Source organism: Microtus ochrogaster, chromosome 8, assembly GCF_000317375.1.
Source record: "Microtus ochrogaster isolate Prairie Vole_2 chromosome 8, MicOch1.0, whole genome shotgun sequence".
Classification (NCBI taxonomy): Eukaryota; Metazoa; Chordata; class Mammalia; order Rodentia; family Cricetidae; genus Microtus; species Microtus ochrogaster.
The window spans coordinates 26,691,037-26,709,288 of NC_022015.1; the positions used below are offsets into that span (position 1 = coordinate 26,691,037).

The 18,252-nt window shown below is 46.2% G+C and overlaps 2 protein-coding genes across 2 annotated transcripts in view; one reads left to right on the forward strand and one right to left on the reverse strand.

The window, feature by feature from the left end:
• Fank1 (fibronectin type III and ankyrin repeat domains 1) overlaps positions 1-3,719 on the forward strand; it is a 104,013-nt gene extending 100,294 nt beyond the window's left edge. The window contains exons 8-11 of the mRNA XM_005351413.3: positions 2,262-2,405; positions 2,976-3,053; positions 3,153-3,197; positions 3,308-3,719. Coding sequence (XP_005351470.1) covers positions 2,262-2,405; positions 2,976-3,053; positions 3,153-3,197; positions 3,308-3,370 — 330 coding nt within the window. The 3' untranslated portion in view covers positions 3,371-3,719. The remainder of the gene's footprint in view (positions 1-2,261; positions 2,406-2,975; positions 3,054-3,152; positions 3,198-3,307) is intronic.
• Positions 3,720-6,710: 2,991 nt separating this feature from the next.
• Adam12 (ADAM metallopeptidase domain 12) overlaps positions 6,711-18,252 on the reverse strand; it is a 124,518-nt gene continuing 112,976 nt past the window's right edge. The window contains exons 19-20 of the mRNA XM_026781030.1: positions 12,830-12,960; positions 6,711-10,662 (exon numbers count right to left, since the gene is read on the reverse strand). Of these exons, the coding sequence (XP_026636831.1) occupies positions 10,608-10,662; positions 12,830-12,960 (186 nt within the window). The 3' untranslated portion in view covers positions 6,711-10,607. The remainder of the gene's footprint in view (positions 10,663-12,829; positions 12,961-18,252) is intronic.

Here is an 18,252-nt window from a genome sequence, read left to right on the forward strand (position 1 = left end):
AGTCTCTTTTCCCTGAAGATGTTGGTGAATGTATCTAGTTCATCTCTGGGGTGAGTGAGGGAAAGCAGGGCTTCTGCCTCGGGTCTCACTAGGTCCCTGCCATTGCTCTCAAGGAAATGATTCACTTTGAAGGAAAAAATCCCAGTCATGAAGATAATTCCATTTTACCGTATACCCCATTTATTTATGCTTGAGGGACAAGCATATTATTATGGAGAGGTAACATCTATGTCTTTTTATTCCACGTGATTTTTTTGGAAGACTAAATTGAAAGAGTTGATTGTAAATTGGGTTATGAACATTTGCAAAATGTCAGAAGTCTTAGAATGCTGGTGTCAGTGAAAGAGGTCTATGAGGCAGTGGTGGCCACCATGACCCTGTGTGGTTTACTGTGAGTCTGTAATGAAGAAAAGCTGATGTCTTCTGGGAAAGGAAAAGGGTTCTCAGGCAGTCGGGTTCTCTGATGTAAACATTTAAATTCTGGAATTTTGAAGTGTGGATGTTCTGGGCTTCAAGTATACAACCCAGCCATCTGGGTCAAATTCCACCTTCTGTAGCCCAGGAGGACAGGCCAGCATGAATGGGTCCCCTGGAGACACCTCTCTACAGCTGGCTAGTGGGGATGGGTTGAAGGCAGCCCGGCCTCCATGCTGTTGGCAGATCGCTTACCTGGAGTTTCTGAAGACCCTGGGCAAGACTGAGAGTCAGGCAGGGTTACCACCCCCTTCCCAGGTGTAAGGATTTCACACCGAGGGTGACATGTTTCCCTTAGTGGGGAAACATTGGTGCAGTTGATGTGCTGTGTGACCTGGGGAAAGGCCCTGGACTCCCGAGGCAGGTTTGAACATTTCTAAACTGGGAATAAAACCACATAGCCATACCCCGCCCCCAGGCCAGCCAGGCCGTGTGAGGTGCTTTGGAGACTCTAAAGCCTCTTGTCAAGGCGGTTCTTACTGTATTGCTATTCAAACACAGCAGAGCTTATTGCTCATAAGTTGGCTATTTATATGAAGAAGAGCGGTGATGGGATAGAGAGGATCCATCAGACTCATGTATCTGAACAACGGGATGTCCTCAGAGCCTCCTGCTGGCATCTTGCTGGTTATTTGGTTTTGATGGTTCACTTCAACTGTGGGTCACCTTTGCATCCTTGAGGAATGGTTCTGTAGTGTTCTCTCTCTCTCTCAATCTCTCTTTCTCTCTCTCTCTCTCTGCATGTGTATGCATGTGCATACCACCATGATCTCTCATTCCCCTCTTCATGGTTTGGTTGGGGGATAGCCTAGAATTTGGAGAGGTGACATCTATGTCTTCTTATTCCACATGATTTTTTTGGAAGACTAAATTAAAAGAGTTTATTATAAATTGAGTTATGAACATTGACCCTCTTACTTCTGGGCACATCATGTTTTGGAGATAGTATTGGGCATGAATGCATTAGGTCAGTTTGTGTGGTTGATCTGGTCTCTTTGCCCGAGTTGTAAGCTTGTGAAGCACAAAGGCATACACTCTTGTCATCCCTGCCTTGTTCTAGGAAAGATTTAAACACTCTGAGAGAGATAGTGAAGGACAAAATACTATCAAGCCTGGTGTGGTGGCACAAATTTAATCCCAGCAGGGGAGAGGCAGAGGCAGATGGATTTCTATGAGTTTGAGGCTGCCTGGTCTACATAGTGAGACCCTGTCTCAATTTAAGAGAGCAAAAAAAGAAAATGAACACTAGTAAAATTACAGTCTGGGGCTGGAGCGATGGCACAGTGGTTAAGAGCACTTGCTGCTCTTCCAGAAGACCTGGGTTTGATTCCCAGCACCCGTGTGGTGGCTTGCAACTGCAACTCAGCCCCAGGGGTTCTAATGCCCTCTCCTGGCCTCCATGGCCACTGTAGGCACATGGTGCACAGGTATGCAGGCAAAACGCTCAAATGTAGAAAATAAAGCTAAGTTTTTAAGATAATTAAAAACTACAGCAAAGGAAAGCACAGGGGCCCAGTGTGAGGTATAGTTGGGAGTCTTCCTAGCCTGTCTTTTTCCATTTTAACACTGAACAGTACGCCAGTGGGAGTTCTTGAGCTGTCTCAGCAGAGGGGGGACCCCTATGAGACTCAGCACATCCCCTCCCTGAACACAGGCATGGATTCAGCTGGCTCACCCCAGGTCCAGAAAACCAGGGAGCCTGGGAAAGTGCACATCCTCTGTGTGTCTGCCCAGCAGTGCCACAGGGAAGTGATCGGACTGAGGCAGGTGTCCCTTTGGCAACACAGGTAGATGTTGTGGACACTGGCTCAGGATGGACACCGCTCATGAGAGTCTCTGCTATGACGGGAAGCCAGAAGGTAGCTTCGCTCCTCATCGAGGCTGGGGCTGACGTGAACGTGAAGGACAAAGATGGAAAGACGCCTCTCATGGTATGCCCTTCTCCCCGGGTCTCAGTTTTTGTTATCGCCAGACATGGCTTAAGAGTTGAGCTGTTTGTAACTGAGCCCTGGGTTTGGTTGCATAGTATTACTTAACGGTTAACAAGCAGGGGAAAGTCACTGTAGTCTCAACATATTTGAAGGGGGACTTATGTTGCCCATGTCGGCCTCAAACTCCTGGATCCTGGGGTCTACTTGAGCCTCTGAGTAGGCACTGTTCCTGTGGCCCACACTATACTATCCCCGCCAAATATTGCTAAGGACTATCAACCCCAATTCCCAGGGCCATTGTGAGATAAAGTAGACCCGTTTAAACAATGAACTTCCTGCCTTTCTGCCCTGGGCTGTCCTGTCCTGTATCACTCCAGTGTGGACAGAGGTAAGAAACATTTCCTGTTTGCAGCTCAACAGTCAACAGGATGCAGGCCAGAGCAGAGCTGCTGTGGGCAGTGGCCTAGCCCAGGGCTGCCTTGGGAGGTGGACCACCCCCTCCACATCCCCCGCTACCTGCACTTGTTCTGGAGGGGAGGGGAGCCCCTCACCACACTTGTCTGCTTCCAGGTCGCCGTCTTAAATAACCACGAACAGCTAGTTCAGTTACTTCTTGACAAAGGGGCGGATGCAAGCGTGAAAAACGAGGTAATGTTTATGGGAGAATGTCCCCCGAGAAGAAAGAAATGCATGAGAACCACATACTCTGATCTGTAATCCAATTAACTAAGTTCTGCTTCCTTCCAGTTTGGCAAAGGTGTCCTAGAAATGGCCAGAGTTTTTGACAGACAGGTGAGGACCTCCCTCCTGCCTAACCAAGCTGACTTTTTGTAGTTCTTTCAGACTCACAGAACCTGCCCAAACATCGAAGGACACAGACCTGTTTTATGTGGTTTTTCTAGAATGTACTCTCCTTACTAGAAGAAAGGAAAAAAAAGCTGCCAAGAAAGTCCTCCGTCCACTGATGGGAAGGAGCTTCACCTGTCTGCGAGACCGACAGGAGCAAAAGAGCAAACCCTGACTGCTGGGCCGGCCATGCGATGTGCGGAGTATCCGAGGCCGAGACGTTTATTTATTTAGTTGAAGATTCACAGTGACTTTTATGTAACAGGCAACTCTTCCCACATTGAAATACATCTTTTTACCTAAGCACATGCATATGTGGTCTCGTCACTGGACATCCATAGAACAGGGATGTTTTCTTACCCCGTGCCTTTGCAGTTAGACACAAAACCAAATATTTATGCACTGGTGCTACAGAAATGTGCACACAGGTCCTCACTTTTGTGCTTCCCCCCACCCGCCCACACTGTCCTCATGATGCTCCAGGCCTACTGGCCTTTTTCTCATGTGTTTCTTATTATCTCTCCCCCCACACTGCAGTCCAGGCTGCTGTGGCCTCCCACAGTGGGGTGCCTAAGCACCCAGGCGTTTTCTTTTAGACTCTTGGCCTCACGTCAAAGCTCACAAGCACATATCTGAAGATGGTGCCCTTCTGTTAGCAGTGCTGGGAGGACAGGTCCACCAGTTCATGGGTTTGTATGGACTCACCTCTTTGGTCAAAGGACCCAGCCCCCAGGGGGCCGGACAGCTTCACCAGTGAGTAGCATATCACATTTAGTTTGGAGAGCAGACAAGATTTTTGAGGCACCTCGTATAGTTTGTAGACAAAGAGGGGCTAACCACTATCAAGACCATTGGTTTGGAGCCCAAAGAGAGAAATGTGGGAAGCTTTAGCTGGGCCAAGCTTAGACACCAGCAAAGCGAGCAGCACCACATACATTTTGGGTCTCTGGGGAAAAGCTGGTTCACTTGGCCCTTTATAAGGTACTCATTAAAGCCCTCACAAGAGTGCATTTTTTTATAGTAGGGAAGACCAATAAAAAGGTAACCAAGGGTCCATACTCGGGAAGCCACAGAGAGAACACCTATACATTGAAATAGATGTGAGCAGCTGTCAGGGGGCTTCTCTGCAGAGCCACAGAGCACTCGTCTGAGAATTGATCTGTGGGCTGTGTATAAGCCTGGCTATCGATGCTGTTTTGGCATTTTGCCTTTCATATAAGGGCTTATCTTCTGCTTTGTTCATGATCAGCATTGCCACCCAGCTTCCCGTCCTCTCTGGGCCTGATGCAAACGGCATTCGCCAGCCCCGCTATGGAAGAAGGACACATCACATGCTTCCTGGCCAGCATCCTGCTTGGCAACGTTGTCAACTGTCTGGCCTTAGTACTGAACCGTGCTTACATTCCTGAGATGGTCGCACTGGGTTCTGGTGGACAGCTGGGTCTGTGTGCTCAAAGGCTACAGTCTTTGCCATTCATTTGGCCTGATGATTAGGAGGTGATTTACAACCTGCTTATTCCCCCCTCCCCCCCAAGTAACTCATGGTTCTGTTTTTCTAACTCATTAAATTACATGCTTTATTTTTACAAAGTTATTATTTATTTTTATGCAAGGCTTTTTGTTGTTCCTTTTATAGACATCAAGCCCACTTATTAACTCTTTTGTTTAGTAATTTATGTATTTGTGCCTCTGAGTTTTCCCCTGAGGGGCTGCTTTTATTCCAGTGTCATAAGGGTTTCTTTCTCTGGACCTTCTGGATCCTAAGACACGGGGTGGGGGGGTCACCCATTAACTACCTCTGTGGGTTCCTTTCGGACCCTCTGAATTATCAGAGACAGGGCACAGGAGTAGAGTTTAACAAGGACAACAGGTAAATGCTTCTAGTTCTGGGAGTTTGAGAGCCATCCCAAAGTATACATCCCACCATTCCCAGTGTTATACTGGCTGCAGAATTCCTAGGACACACAGTTGTTCTGGTTTTTTTTGTTTGTTTGTTTGTTGATTTATTCTTTGATCCTGAGCGGCACTAGGGCAGAGGTCAGATTCTGTGCATTTAGGATGCCTGTTTGGTGTATGTGAATTTGCCAGTCACCTGGTGACATCGTAAAACCTACTTGCTTTGTCTTGGATTAAGTGGTAAGAACAGAGATTCCTTTATTTTTGCTATAATTTTGAATATATGTGTATATCTATATGGAGAGGACAAATACTCTTGTTTCCTGCAGCTTTGCTTATGAAGAAGTTGGACGCTGTTTTAAAAATGTGTAAGCTTGGCTCCCTCATATTTAGATGCTCTTTGCTGACAAGCTGATACTGAGATGATTGCTTACTTTTTGAACTTTTCAGTAAGTAACATAAATTTTTTTAAATTATCTGGATAGGTTATGAACTCACACTATTCAAAATGACATTGGGTCCCCCCTGTCTCACCAGTTTTGACAGGCGTTCTCTTCTTTCTTCCCAGGATTGGCAGCATGTGCACCTTCACCTTTCAACAGTTCTCAGTTGCTTGCACAGTGCTCCCAGATGTCCTTACATTTGTAAATGAATGAAAACAGAGCTCTGTTTTTCTACACAAGATTCTCGATAACAAATGAGACACGGAATGTTTATCCGTTTACTGTTTATTGGGTATAATATTCTTAACAATGACATTTTCTACTGAACTAGTAGGCTGTATTTACTTGTAGATTCCCCCATATGAGAAATGCGTACAAAAATAACCGCATGTAACATACAAAGGTGAAAACATGAGTTTATTAAAGCGCTATCAATGGATGAAGCCCTGCAGAACGACTGTGCGGGTTACCCGAGATGTACGATTAATCAGAAAGGAGCTAAGCAGCTTGTGGTTGGTCAGTTACGTTGGTTGTTGCCGTATTCCGATGGCTCGCTTTCCAACCATTACCAAGTTGCCCTGCTAGGAGGACTGTTAGTTCCAAGAGTTCTGCCTTGGAGTCTCATGAAATTTGTGTGTGTGTTTGTGTGTGTGTTTTCCAGTCACTGCCTTAGGAAGTACCAACATACAGGCCAAGGATGATAACCCACCGTTTGACTTGTTTGTAAGGAAATCACGTGATGCTGAATCTGTCTCGATTTAAATGTGCTAAATTGGGAACCAAAATGTTACTTTCTTGGAGAATTACAGAAAACACAGAACATGATCTTTGAAGGTATAGAAAGGTAGGCTGGTGGCTGGGCTCTCAACTTGCAGGGGCCAAATCACTTTCCAGTTGCTGAGTGTTAGGCCTCCTGCCAATCTCTACCCATTATTGAGCATCCCAACAATTTCACAATGCTGGACTGCTTTTCCTAGTTTCTCTCATATGAGAAAAGCTTGCAATGGTTTGATAATAAACTGCTATTTCCCTAATGTAAGTGTGTGTGTGTGTGTGTGTGTGTGTGTGTGTGTGTGTGTGAGAGTGTGTGTGAGTGTTTGAGAGAGAGAGAGAGAGAGGATGTATGCTTGTATGTTGTTCCCCACAAAAGGCACAAAAACAGTCCGTTCATTGTCTGCACAAATGTCTCCTGCAAGGGTCCCCACTGCCCAGTGGTCCTGAGTATGGGGCTCACAGACCTGGGAGATTTACTTACTTCATTAGAGTTGAAAAGCAAGAGACGCCAGTGGGAAATTCAAGTTGCAGCAACAGCATTTTGCAGTCAGTGCTAACTTGATTTTCTATGGCCAACTCTACCTTCTAATTAGAGCAAGGCATTAGGAGGGAGGTCACTGTGGTTGATACGCAGTGGGATAGATTCAAGGCTGGTGCGTGCTGGGAGGGGGGGGCGGCTCTGTGCTATGGCCCTGGAGAAGGTTGGACTGGACTGTCTAGTAGGTGAACCTTGAAAGGTAGCCACACATTGCCACTTTGGCTTGAAGTGGTGACAAAGGTAAAACCTTGGCGCTCTCGGATGAGGGAGGCTTTGGCATGGGGTCTGGCCAGAGTAAGGCACTTGTGATTGGCAAGAGAGGAAGACAAGTTGGTGCCTGTGTTTTCCTGTGTACTTTGTATGATGGAGCCACTGCTGAGCTGTGTGGCGGGACTAGGAGTGGACGAGAGAATAAATGGCCTCTCAGTGTCCTTACCCACTTTGCCATACTGCTCAAAACACCCAGCTCTTGGTTCTGGTGGGGGAGAGGGGGCTTCTGGGACTGTCAGTGTCTCTTAGTCTCGGTCATTTGTGTATGACCGAGGGCATCTGAGAACAGTGGGGGAGGATCTGTAGACTAAGTGTCCCTGGGCTAGGGCCTGATCTAAGAGAATTAAAACATGAAGCAAGCCTCAGAGGAAAGAGCTGCAAGTGGCCAGGCGCCCTGCTGCCCAGCCATTGTCCTCCCAGTTGTCAGGGTGGCGCTGGCTCAGAGTGCTCAGTAAACATCTGCGGAGAGGCAGGAGGATGCTCAGGCCTCCTCATTGGCCCAGCTCCAGCCTCTTTGTAGCACCATGGGGAGCACAGGCTCCTAAGAACATTCAGACACAGCCGAGGCTTTGGCAGTTCCTAGGGAATGCATTGATGGGTTGTATTGATTTGTTGGAGAACAATGACCCATAGCTTCAGCCTGAGAATTCCTAATAAAGTTAAGAAGGCATAAAAACGTCTCCTCAGAGACCAGTCAGGAGTATTTCTTCCCGTAGAGTTTAATTTGTTGCTTGTGTGGTTTCTGTGATGTCATCCCACATGTGTGAGCTGGAAACGCTCACACAGCGCAAACTCGGCATGCATATTTTGAAATGGAAAAAATGCATTGTTGCTCTCCATCTGATCCCACGTACTGGAAAAGCAGACTTGGGAATACTGTAGGAGACCAGCTCTTAAGTGGAATGCCGGCAAGGTTCACCTCCTCCCTAAAGCGGGGTCACATCACCTTGGTGCAGGAAGGACATGAGGACATCCGGCCATGCCTATGTCTGGGCACTTGCCTCATGTCTGGGCACTGGACCACTCTGCTGGACTTTCTCAGGGATAGTCTCAGAAACCTCAGCCGACTAATCATGTGTACAGTGTGTTTAAACGTAAGATAGACTGCAATTGAACTGTGAATATTCATTTTGGTCTCTGTCACTTAAAGGCTATAGAAAGGGAGAGACAAACTATTCTCTCAATAAACCCCCGTGCTGGTTATTGGTTCCTAAGCTTTGTTAAAATTGGGGTTATTGCTAAATATGCTTTATTTGATAACTACTATATCTTAGAGGTATTCTTTTAATAATATTGTCTATCCTGTAAGGGAATATCAGGATTAACTATGTTCTCATTTAGAAACAGATGCATGGCTCTGGAAAACAAGCAGCCAGCACCGCTCAGCTGTGAGGGAACCATCGGCACCCTTGGTAGCCTCTGGGGAGATGGCAAAGAGCGCGGTTCCAACGTCCTTTAAATCAAACTCTCCCTGGTACTCCAAAACCAAAGTACAGAAATGACAGAAGAAATGTGGGTTTGCAGCTTCCCTGTCACTCCACCCAAAGGGTGGGCTCATCACCTGTTCCAACTAAACCTTTGAGTGTGACCACGCTCACACAGCTCTGGAACTTTTCCAGTTGTGTAAGTTTGAACTTAATACAACTACCCCACCTCACATCAGTTGCAAAAATTCTGCATGTGTCCCAGCAGCAGCCAAACTGTCACTGTGCCAGGAAACGAGACAGCCTATGAGAGTTCTTTTGTGCATCTGTGATGTGGATTTATTTACCCACTGTCTTCAAGACCATGTGTTTCCCAAGGCTGAATACAGTTTGAATTCTGGAGAGCAAAACAAAGTCTGTATTTCCCCTTCGGCTTCAAGACATAGGGCAACCATTGATACTACCCTTCCGAAGATGCCTGATCCTAAAATACTCAGATGCTACAGAACCAATGTCAATTACCTTCTACTGTGAAAGCCGGTCATCCCACACCTCGCCAGGACAAGTGATGCCTCTGCCATTTGCCTTGCATGTTTAAAACTATCTTTCACAGCATTAGCTTGAGGCATCTTAAAGATCTGCTCCTGAAGGCGGCTTTCCAGCCAGGCATGAAAGAGTGAAAGATGGAGGGGTTTCCTGACTAAGTCTGCCTTTCGCGAGCCTTCAGCATTGGGGAACTGATGTCTCTGTCATCCTAGGATGAGTTAACAGGTACGTTCCCAGTGTGGGTACGACTGAGATGCTATGCTGCAGAAAACAGGATGCCCTCAAGAGAAGAGATGGGTGACTTTGGGTTCTTTGTCCTGTGACTACTAATAAGGATAGCAGACATGGCTGTATGATGAGAATAACATTCCATGTGGTTATAACGTTTGCAAGCATATGGATTCTGCCTAATTTTTAATAAGTCGAGCCTTGCAGTAAAAGAGGAGATTTTTATCTCCAGGGTTGATCGACTAGATCTGGTTACCGGCTCACATCTGAAAATGTTTATGGTCCCATAGAAAGCCGCTTCTATCTGTCAGAACACAGGGTCATTGTATTACAGTCAAGAAGACAATGTGGCAATTTGCTTAGCTCGAAACGGGGCAGGAGACAGAGGTCTGCAGTGCCTGGGCAGTGGCTTTCTCGCAGAAACACCACTGTTCCCAGTGTAAACAACATGCCCATGCATGCCAGCACTGTGCACAAGGGCAGCCAGAGAAGCTCCTGCTGGTTCTGGGAGCAGAGCCTTGGGCAGCATCACAGACTTCTTTTTCCTCCAAAGGTGTTCATGGCCTCTCAGCTCAAAGTCAACTGTCTGCCTGGACTAGGGTTCCAGTCTCTATCCTGGTGTGGCCACACCTCAGCCTTCTTGCTAGTACTCTAGATTTTCTCCAAGATCTTCAGGGTGCAGAACTGCAGAGTCTGAAGCCCTGTCAGTATGTAGCGCCCAAGACCTTCCTTAAGGCCCTGGCTGCAGTCCAAGATAGGGATTCCAAAAAAAAAAAAAAAAAAAACCTCATTCCAGGTTCCGCTTGGGGTATCCTGAGCTGTGTGTCTGGTACTGTAACACAGCCTTGGGGAGCTGGGGAGCTGTTTTCCAATAAGGCCTCAAACAGGAAGTAAACATCTTGTCTTGGATCCCATCAGGCAGGATCATTCAAGTCCGCCAGAAGAACGAAGCACAAGGAGCCTTCTGTCGAAAACCCCGCGATGGCACAAATGCCTGCTACGGCGCCCTGCGCAGTAATAGACACTTTGCATAAATTAATAACTTACAAGTACCTGAGCAAGGACACAAAGCACCACAGCACAGCACCGACGGCAGTAGCTCTAAGTTCTGGAAACAATGGTGTTTTAAACACTTTGAAAATTCTTGAAAGTTGGTATAAAAAGAAATCACTCCGACGGAGTTGAAGATAGTGCAAACTTCTGTCTTCACTGTTGAGAACCAGTCTGGGCTTGCTTGTCACTTGATGTAGGCATTGTGGGAAGATTGGGGCACTTGGTGCTTAGGAGCAGGTCTGAATCAAGAGCAAGCCAGGGAGGAGAAAACAAAACTGCAGTTAGATGCTCTGAAGCCGTTCTATAGACACACAAGCTGGGCGGGAGGCTGCTCCTGGAGACTGGTGGGTCTCCCAGGCCAGAAGCCACTGATCTCCACCTGAGACTGGAGGCCAGGCTAGCTTTTGGGAGAGAATGCAGAGCGCACCAAGGACCTCACTGCGGAAGTCCTAGTGATTTATGACAGGCCACCTCCCCTCTCTGGAGCTGTGCCTCCCATCTATGAGTTGATTCTAGACTAGCACCATTTGCAGAAAAATGGACATGAATGGCTCAAGACAATCCCTAGTTTTCCCTTATAGATTTATCTGTAATGTCTCTGCATGTGAGTGCAGGTGCCTGTGGAGGCCAGAAGAGGGCGCTTCTGATCCCCAGGAGTGGTTACAGATCCTTGTGAGTCACCCAATGGGAGCGCTGGCAACAGAACTCCAGCCCTCTGGAAGAACAGCAAGTGCTCTTAACCACTGAGCTGTTCTCTTCGGCCTCAAATTCTATATTTCTAACAACCAAGTGGCACAGGTGAGCTCAATTTTATCGCTATATCATCTTAGTATATAATCAGCATACATAACTGGGAGAATCAAGGGGGCAGAATTAAGTGTTCGAAATCTGGTACACGTTTACACTCTTATTTCAGTTTTGAACCAGCTCCAACATGCCTAGTAGCCACTTTGATCCCATGGCACAGCTCAAGAGATGGGGAGCCAGGCTGACAGCAGTAGAGGTGAGGCAGGGGGCTGCTTGGGATGTCCTGAAAAGGAGTGCCCCTTGGTCAGCCTTATCATGTCCATGCAGTAGTTTTATCTAGTGAAATATAAAAAGTAACCCAAAAGCTATGCAGCTTTTTCTGCATTTTCACAGTGGTGAGCTAGACTGTTCTCCTGACCCTCTGACCAGCATTATCTCTGAGATTTACGAGGCAGCCATTTCTTTCCTAGGCCAACACATTCCTCCCAAGAGCCGTAATGAATCAATGACGTGCGTCTACCCCTGCAGAGATGGGAGTTACTAAGCGTGCAGCCTTGCTAACAGCATCTCTTGTTCTCTGGTGCTCAGAGAGCTCATGGCCTGCTAGAGGGCACATGAGTCAGAAGAGTGGGCCGTGAGTTTAATGATCTGCTAGCCAGGCATGGTAGCTCGTTCGTTCCTCTAGTCCCATCCCAAAGGAGGATTAGGATTGAGCGGCTCATGTCAACCTGGCTACTAGGGAGATGAATGCTAGGCTATGGTGTGCTTGCCTAGTACGTTTTAACCCAGGAACTGAGGAAAAACAAAACAACAAAAGACCCACAAGGGAATAATTTCACCGAGGAAGAGGTTGGGCTGCAGCATTTGCTGATTTCCATCTTGTCAATGTCCCCAGCTACACTATGGCACCAGCAAACCTGGAGGATGGGAGAGCCCCCAGCATGCCATGGGTTCCCCCGTAGAGATTCCTGATGTGTGAGTAACCTTAGCAGCAAGGATCTGGGAGCAACGTTTTGAGTATTCATTACCTTTGTTTTAAATGCAACTTGATATACTTTAATATTGGCTAGGTTGCAAAGGCACGAGCCAGCTTCAGTAAAGCTGTGGGTTACCTCTCCCCATGTAAATAGAATCTGGGCTACATCTGCCTCATCCTCTATGGGAGAGGGGTGAAGATGACCATAGCCAGAGAGAGCCAGCACAGATCACTCAGCTGTAGAGAAGCCCCCAGGAGGACCCTACTGAGCAGCTGCTTAGGCCTCACCTCTCCATAACCTCTCAACCTGAACTATTGTCTCAGCCCCTGGAGTAGGCAGAGCAAGTCTTGGTGAGGGTGGTGGAGGGTCCTGCCTTTATACAGATAAACCATTTTCCTTAGTGCCTGTAGGAGACCAGGCTGGGCCCGTGTCAGCAGCTCATCCTTCCTGGGTCATCTTCATCCTGCTATGATCTCTCAAGTAAGTGAGCCATTGCTGAGAGCCCTGGGGTGATGTTTAGGTATGCATAGGTAGAGTTTGCTTTGATTGCTTCCTGGTTTACTTTTACACATATCTCCCACTCTTCCCATGCTGGAAGCAGGAAACACGACTTAACACCCGAAACTTGCCACACCTCCAGTGTGGCTACTTCAGCTACCCTCCACCATTAGAGGACACCTACCTGTTTGGGGCTGGGCGGAACCCAGGCTCTTGCTGCCCTGGGGTCCTCACCAAGGCACTAGTGAGCCGAGATGCCCTGCTCAATGGATCAGCAGGCAGAGGCTTCTGAGGAGGGCTGGGTTTGTGGGTGCCCTGCAACAGACAACAGACCACATGTGACTCAGCTCTGTGGTCAGAACTGGACCCTGGGACCCAGTAGTCTCCTGGAAGGCAGTGCACATGGCTACACAGTGCTGGCTTCATCTCCGATTCATAACCCTTCTACGATACAAAGTAGGGCCTGTATTTAGCCTTCATGTGGAATTTTCTGCAACATTTAAAAGAATCATGTAGGTACACTCCTATGTGGGCCATCTGACCTCACACGTCTTAGGGGTACAGTGGATGGTAGGGTTCTGTCAGTGCCCCTAGGCGATGGATATAAATCCACCCATGCTTTCAGACAATCTCAGTTTATGAAGGACTTGCTAAACTGAGGATGCACAGGATTTAGAAGACAGCCGTCCTCCTAGGGTCAGGATCTAAAAAAAGATAGTCAGAATGCTTTGCAATTTGTACAACTTGTTGCATTATCTGTAGAAAGGAGCCATATAGTGACTTACGGGACAAGTAAAGGCCTGTGAGGACACTATGGAGTGATGGGTTCCTGGCTAAGGGGTCAGAGCGAGAACTTGAGGGTTATTCTACATTGAGTTATATCCAAAGGGGACTCACACAAGTCTACCTCTCTGGAAAATGGAGTAACCTATCTTGTAGCCCTGGTATGGGGCTTAAATAAAAGAACATGTAAGATGTTCCCAGCATATGGATAATTATTATACCAGCAGTTATTTGTGTGGCAACTTTAAATGCTTCATGGAAATCTAAGACCCCTTGAGGCATCTCCTGGGGTACCTTCCTCTCTGCCCCTGGTGAGCATCAGTCAGCCAATACTGTACAAACTCTCCTGGGTCCAGGATAGGTATGGTTAGCATGACTTTTCGTTCTTGGCCCCATCATTGCAGGGGAAAAAGGACCTTGAGGATCAGAGTTAGAATCCCTTACAGGATGTCCTGGTCATTAAATGAGCTGATGCACTTGCATGAAGAGGCATGGTGGGGCACACGCGTGGTCGCAGGCATTGAGGCTACACAGCAAAACACACCTTGAAAGTTACACAAACCTGCACTGTCTTGGGATTTGGTAGATCCGTGTGTCCATCAGGATCCAAACATCAATACCAGAAAATGGAAAGATCTCCCACACTCTTGGGTAGGTAGAATTAACATAGTAAAAATGGCAATTATATCAAAAGCAATCTACAGATTCAATGCAATGCCCAGCAAATCACAGCAAAATTCTTCAAAGACCTTGAAAGAGCAATAATCAACTTCATATGGAAAAACAAAAAAATTCAGGATAGCCAAAACAATTCTGTACAATAAAAGAACTTCTGGAGGCATCACAATTCCTGACTTCAAACTCTACTACGGAGCTATAGTAATGAAAACAGTCTGGTGTTGGTGGAAAAACAGACAGGAGGATCAATGTAATTGAATCAAAGACCCGGATATCAATCCTGCAAACACTTGATTTTTGACAAAGAAGCTAAAAATGTAAAATGGAAAGAATAAAGCATATTCAACAAATGGTGCTAGCATAACTGGATATCAACATTTAGAAAAATGAAAATAGATTTGTATCTGTCTCCATGCACAAAACTCAAGTCCAAATGGATCAAAGACCTCAGCATAAAACCAACCACACTGAACTTCATAGAAGAGAAAGTGGGAAGTACATTTGAATGAATTGGCACAGGAGACCACTTCCTAAATATAACCCTAGTAGCACAGGCACTTAGAGCAAAAATTAATAAATGTGGCCTCCTGAAACAGAAGCTTCTATAAAGCAAAGAACATGGTCAACAAGACAAAATGGAAGCCTACAGAATGGAAAAGATTTTTAGCCAACCCCACATCAGACAGAGGACTGTTACCTAGAATATACAAAGAACTCAAGAAACTTGGCATCAAAAGAACAAATAATCAAATGAAATAAATGGGGTACAGACCTAAACAGAGAATTCTCAACAGATGAATCTCAAAGGACTAAGACATGGAAATGTTCAACATCCTTAGCCATCAGAGAAATGCAAATTAAAGCAACTCTGAGATTCCATCTTACACTGTCAGAATGGCCAAGATCAAAACCACTGACAGTTTATGCTGGAGAGGATGTGGGGTAAGGGGAATGCTCCTCTATTGCCGGTGGGAGTGCAAACTTGTATAGCTGCTTTGAAAACCAGTATGGCAATTTCTCAGAAAATTAGGAAACAATCTACCCAAGACTCAGCAGTATTGCTGTTAGGTATATACCCAAAGGAAGCTCAATCATTCCACAGGGATATGTGCTCAGCTATGTTCATAGCAGCATTATTCATAATAGCCAGAATCTGGACGCAAACTAGATGCCCCTCATCCAAAGAATGGATAAAAAAAAATGTGGTAGATTTACACAATGGAGTACCACACAGTGTTAAAAAAAAATAATGGCATCTTGAAATTTGCAAGCAAATGGATAGATCTAGAAAAAAACCATATTGAGAGAGGTAACCCAGACACAGAAAGACTAATATGTATTCACTCATAAGTGACTTTTAAACATAAAGGAAAACCAGTCTACAGGCCACAACCCCAGAGAAACTAGACAACAAAGAGGAGAAAGAGATATATGAATCTAAACTACATGGGTATAGAAAAAGACAAGACCTCCTGAGTAAATAGGGAGTGTGGGAATCACAGGAGAGGAGAAAAGGGGAGAAGGGATGATGGGAGGGTAGTAGAGAAAAATGTATAACTCAATAAAAAAATTTAAAAATCCAAAAAAGAAAACCAAAAAAGTTACTTCAAATGTGTATGATGTTTTCACAGTGCTTGAACTAAAATCACATCTCCTGAACTACAGACAGCAGCTCAGAGGCTACAACACCAGATTAAACAGCTCCCTGCAACATGATGGGGCGCCTACAGAAGTCAGCAAACCACAGCTGTGTGGGAGATGTGCCAAGAATGAACAACAGACAGATTGGACTCAGAGAGAGCCCCATACAGGGGCCAGATATACAGGTGACATGTCTCTTATCAGATCTCATCAGAGGAAATAGGAGAAGGTGTTAGAATATAGACAAACCCCCTAGGTAGGTGTAAGGACCATACTGGCTGTGCACACGCCAGGGTGCCCTAGCTTTTGGACAAGTGCAGGGATAACAGCCTTCCCTCGGGGTTGGAATGAGGACTGAAAGAGTAAAGCTCTTAGCGCAGGGCCTGGCATGTGTTCACTCAGAGTAAGAGCCGCTGCCGTTTGACAGCCGTGATTGACAGGAATTTCACCCTAGCAACAAGCCCTGGGTAATGAAGGCCACACACAAAACAAGCTCCAGTTCTCATCACAGAACAGAAAACCGAACACGATGTCTGTGTGTAATGTAAAAACGAAAGCACACACTCACCATAAGGAGACTCAGGTTATAAAATCATTCCTTACAAAGCAATATTTTTTTCTGCTAAATATGACGAAGTATCTAGTCTCTACAGTAAAGATAACACCAGGGTTTTATTGGTGTGTGGGAGAGAAGGTAAGGTGTATGTTATAGTCTGCTTTAACACATTTGGATTTATCATGGAAACTTAGGAGATAATTATGACTTTCCCAAGATAGTCTCAATTTATGCTCATAGTCTTGTGAGCCATCATTTCCTCTCAGATGGCTCTTAACTTTGAGGACAATGGGATGTTCATCCCTGTGATAAAACTCCAAACAGTCAAGATGCTGATGGAAAGTTTGTGAGCTCCGAGGACAGTAAGGGTCCTCATCTGTCCCGCCTTGCCATGGTCAGGAGAGGGTCTAGTCTAGACGGTTGCTTATGAGGTGTCAGGCCTCTGTATAATGCAGCCACCTCTGTGGGAACTAAGAAGGAACTCCGGGCTGCTCTTACTGGTACATTTTTCTTCAGTCTGTATTTTCAACAAAATTCAAACATCATTCTTTTCCCCTCAGGTTGCAGAGAAAAGTCCCACCCTGTCTGTCACATGGGGTCCTGGGCCTCTGCTTCCCACCTGTGTTCTAGCAATAGCAATGCATTGCAGAATGACAACGTTCTGTCTCCCCCACCCCTCCTCCCTCTCTCAACTTTGAAAACAAACATGACAAAATTAAAATGTGGCCCTGTTGCCTTGACCGTCATGCATTATCAGCTTGCACATAGTCTACCACAGTAAATATGTCCTGCTATCTGGGAGTTCTGTGCAGGGAGACTGGGTCATGACCCCAGAAAGCCAGAGCCGCAACTGCGGTCCTAGGGTGACATTAACACATCTTGCTGTAATGAGTGAATCTGTCTCTGGCTAAAAATGTTGTGGACATTATGACCATAGATAAGATTGTAGCCCACCACAGTGATTGGAACTGACCAAAGCTGACACACCAGTGGATCTTCCATAGCCAGAACCATGACAGACAGGGCCACTGTGACCCCCCTTTCTTTTTTTTTTTTCTTTTTTGGTTTTTCGAGACAGGGTTTCTCTGTGGCTTTGGAGCCTGTCCTGCAACTAGCTCTGTAGACCAGGCTGGTCTCGAACTCACAGAGATCCGCCTGCCTCTGCCTCCCGAGTGCTGGGATTAAAGGCGTGCGCCACCATCGCCCGGCTGACCCCCCCCTTTCTTGACTGATTAGGTAAAATGAATACTTCCGCTCTCCCTAAAGGAACCAGATAGCTAAAAGAGTAAGATATTATTGAATCAAAACACAGTGCAAGGATAAGGAAGGAGGAGAATGAGGCTGGAGGCATCTGACCCCTTAAGAAAACCCGAGTCTTGTTATGGAAACCCAAGTCCTGCTTTGATTCCTGTCTACAGTGAGTAACCCAGAAATCAAGTCGGCACCTTTGGGTGGAAACCAGATGCCCTGGCTTCATGGGGGGACCATGGTTTAGTGGGATAACATTTTTCCCCCAGCCTCTGTGCAGCAAAGCTCTGGTGCTCTGTAGAAAGAGGCATCAGGTTAGGAACTGTCTGGACAAAAATGCACACTACTATCTACTGACAGTGGATGGCATCTTAATGCTGCAGGTAGAGGGGAAAGCTTTGAGCCCTTGACTTTCCTGTCTGTGGTAGTTTGGATGTAATTGGTCCCTATAAGGCATTATTAAAGGCATTATTAGGAGGTGTGGCTTTGTTGGAGTAGGTATAGCCTTGTTGGAGGAAGTGTGTCATTGTGGGTGTGGGCTTTGAGGTCTTCTTTGCTCAAGCTTCACTCAGTGTGACATGCAGACTACTTCCTGTTGCTTGTGAGTCAAGATACAGGACTTCAGCTCTTTCTCCAGTACCACGTCTGCCTGTATGCCACCATGTCACACCATGATGATAATGGATTAAGCCTCTCAAAAT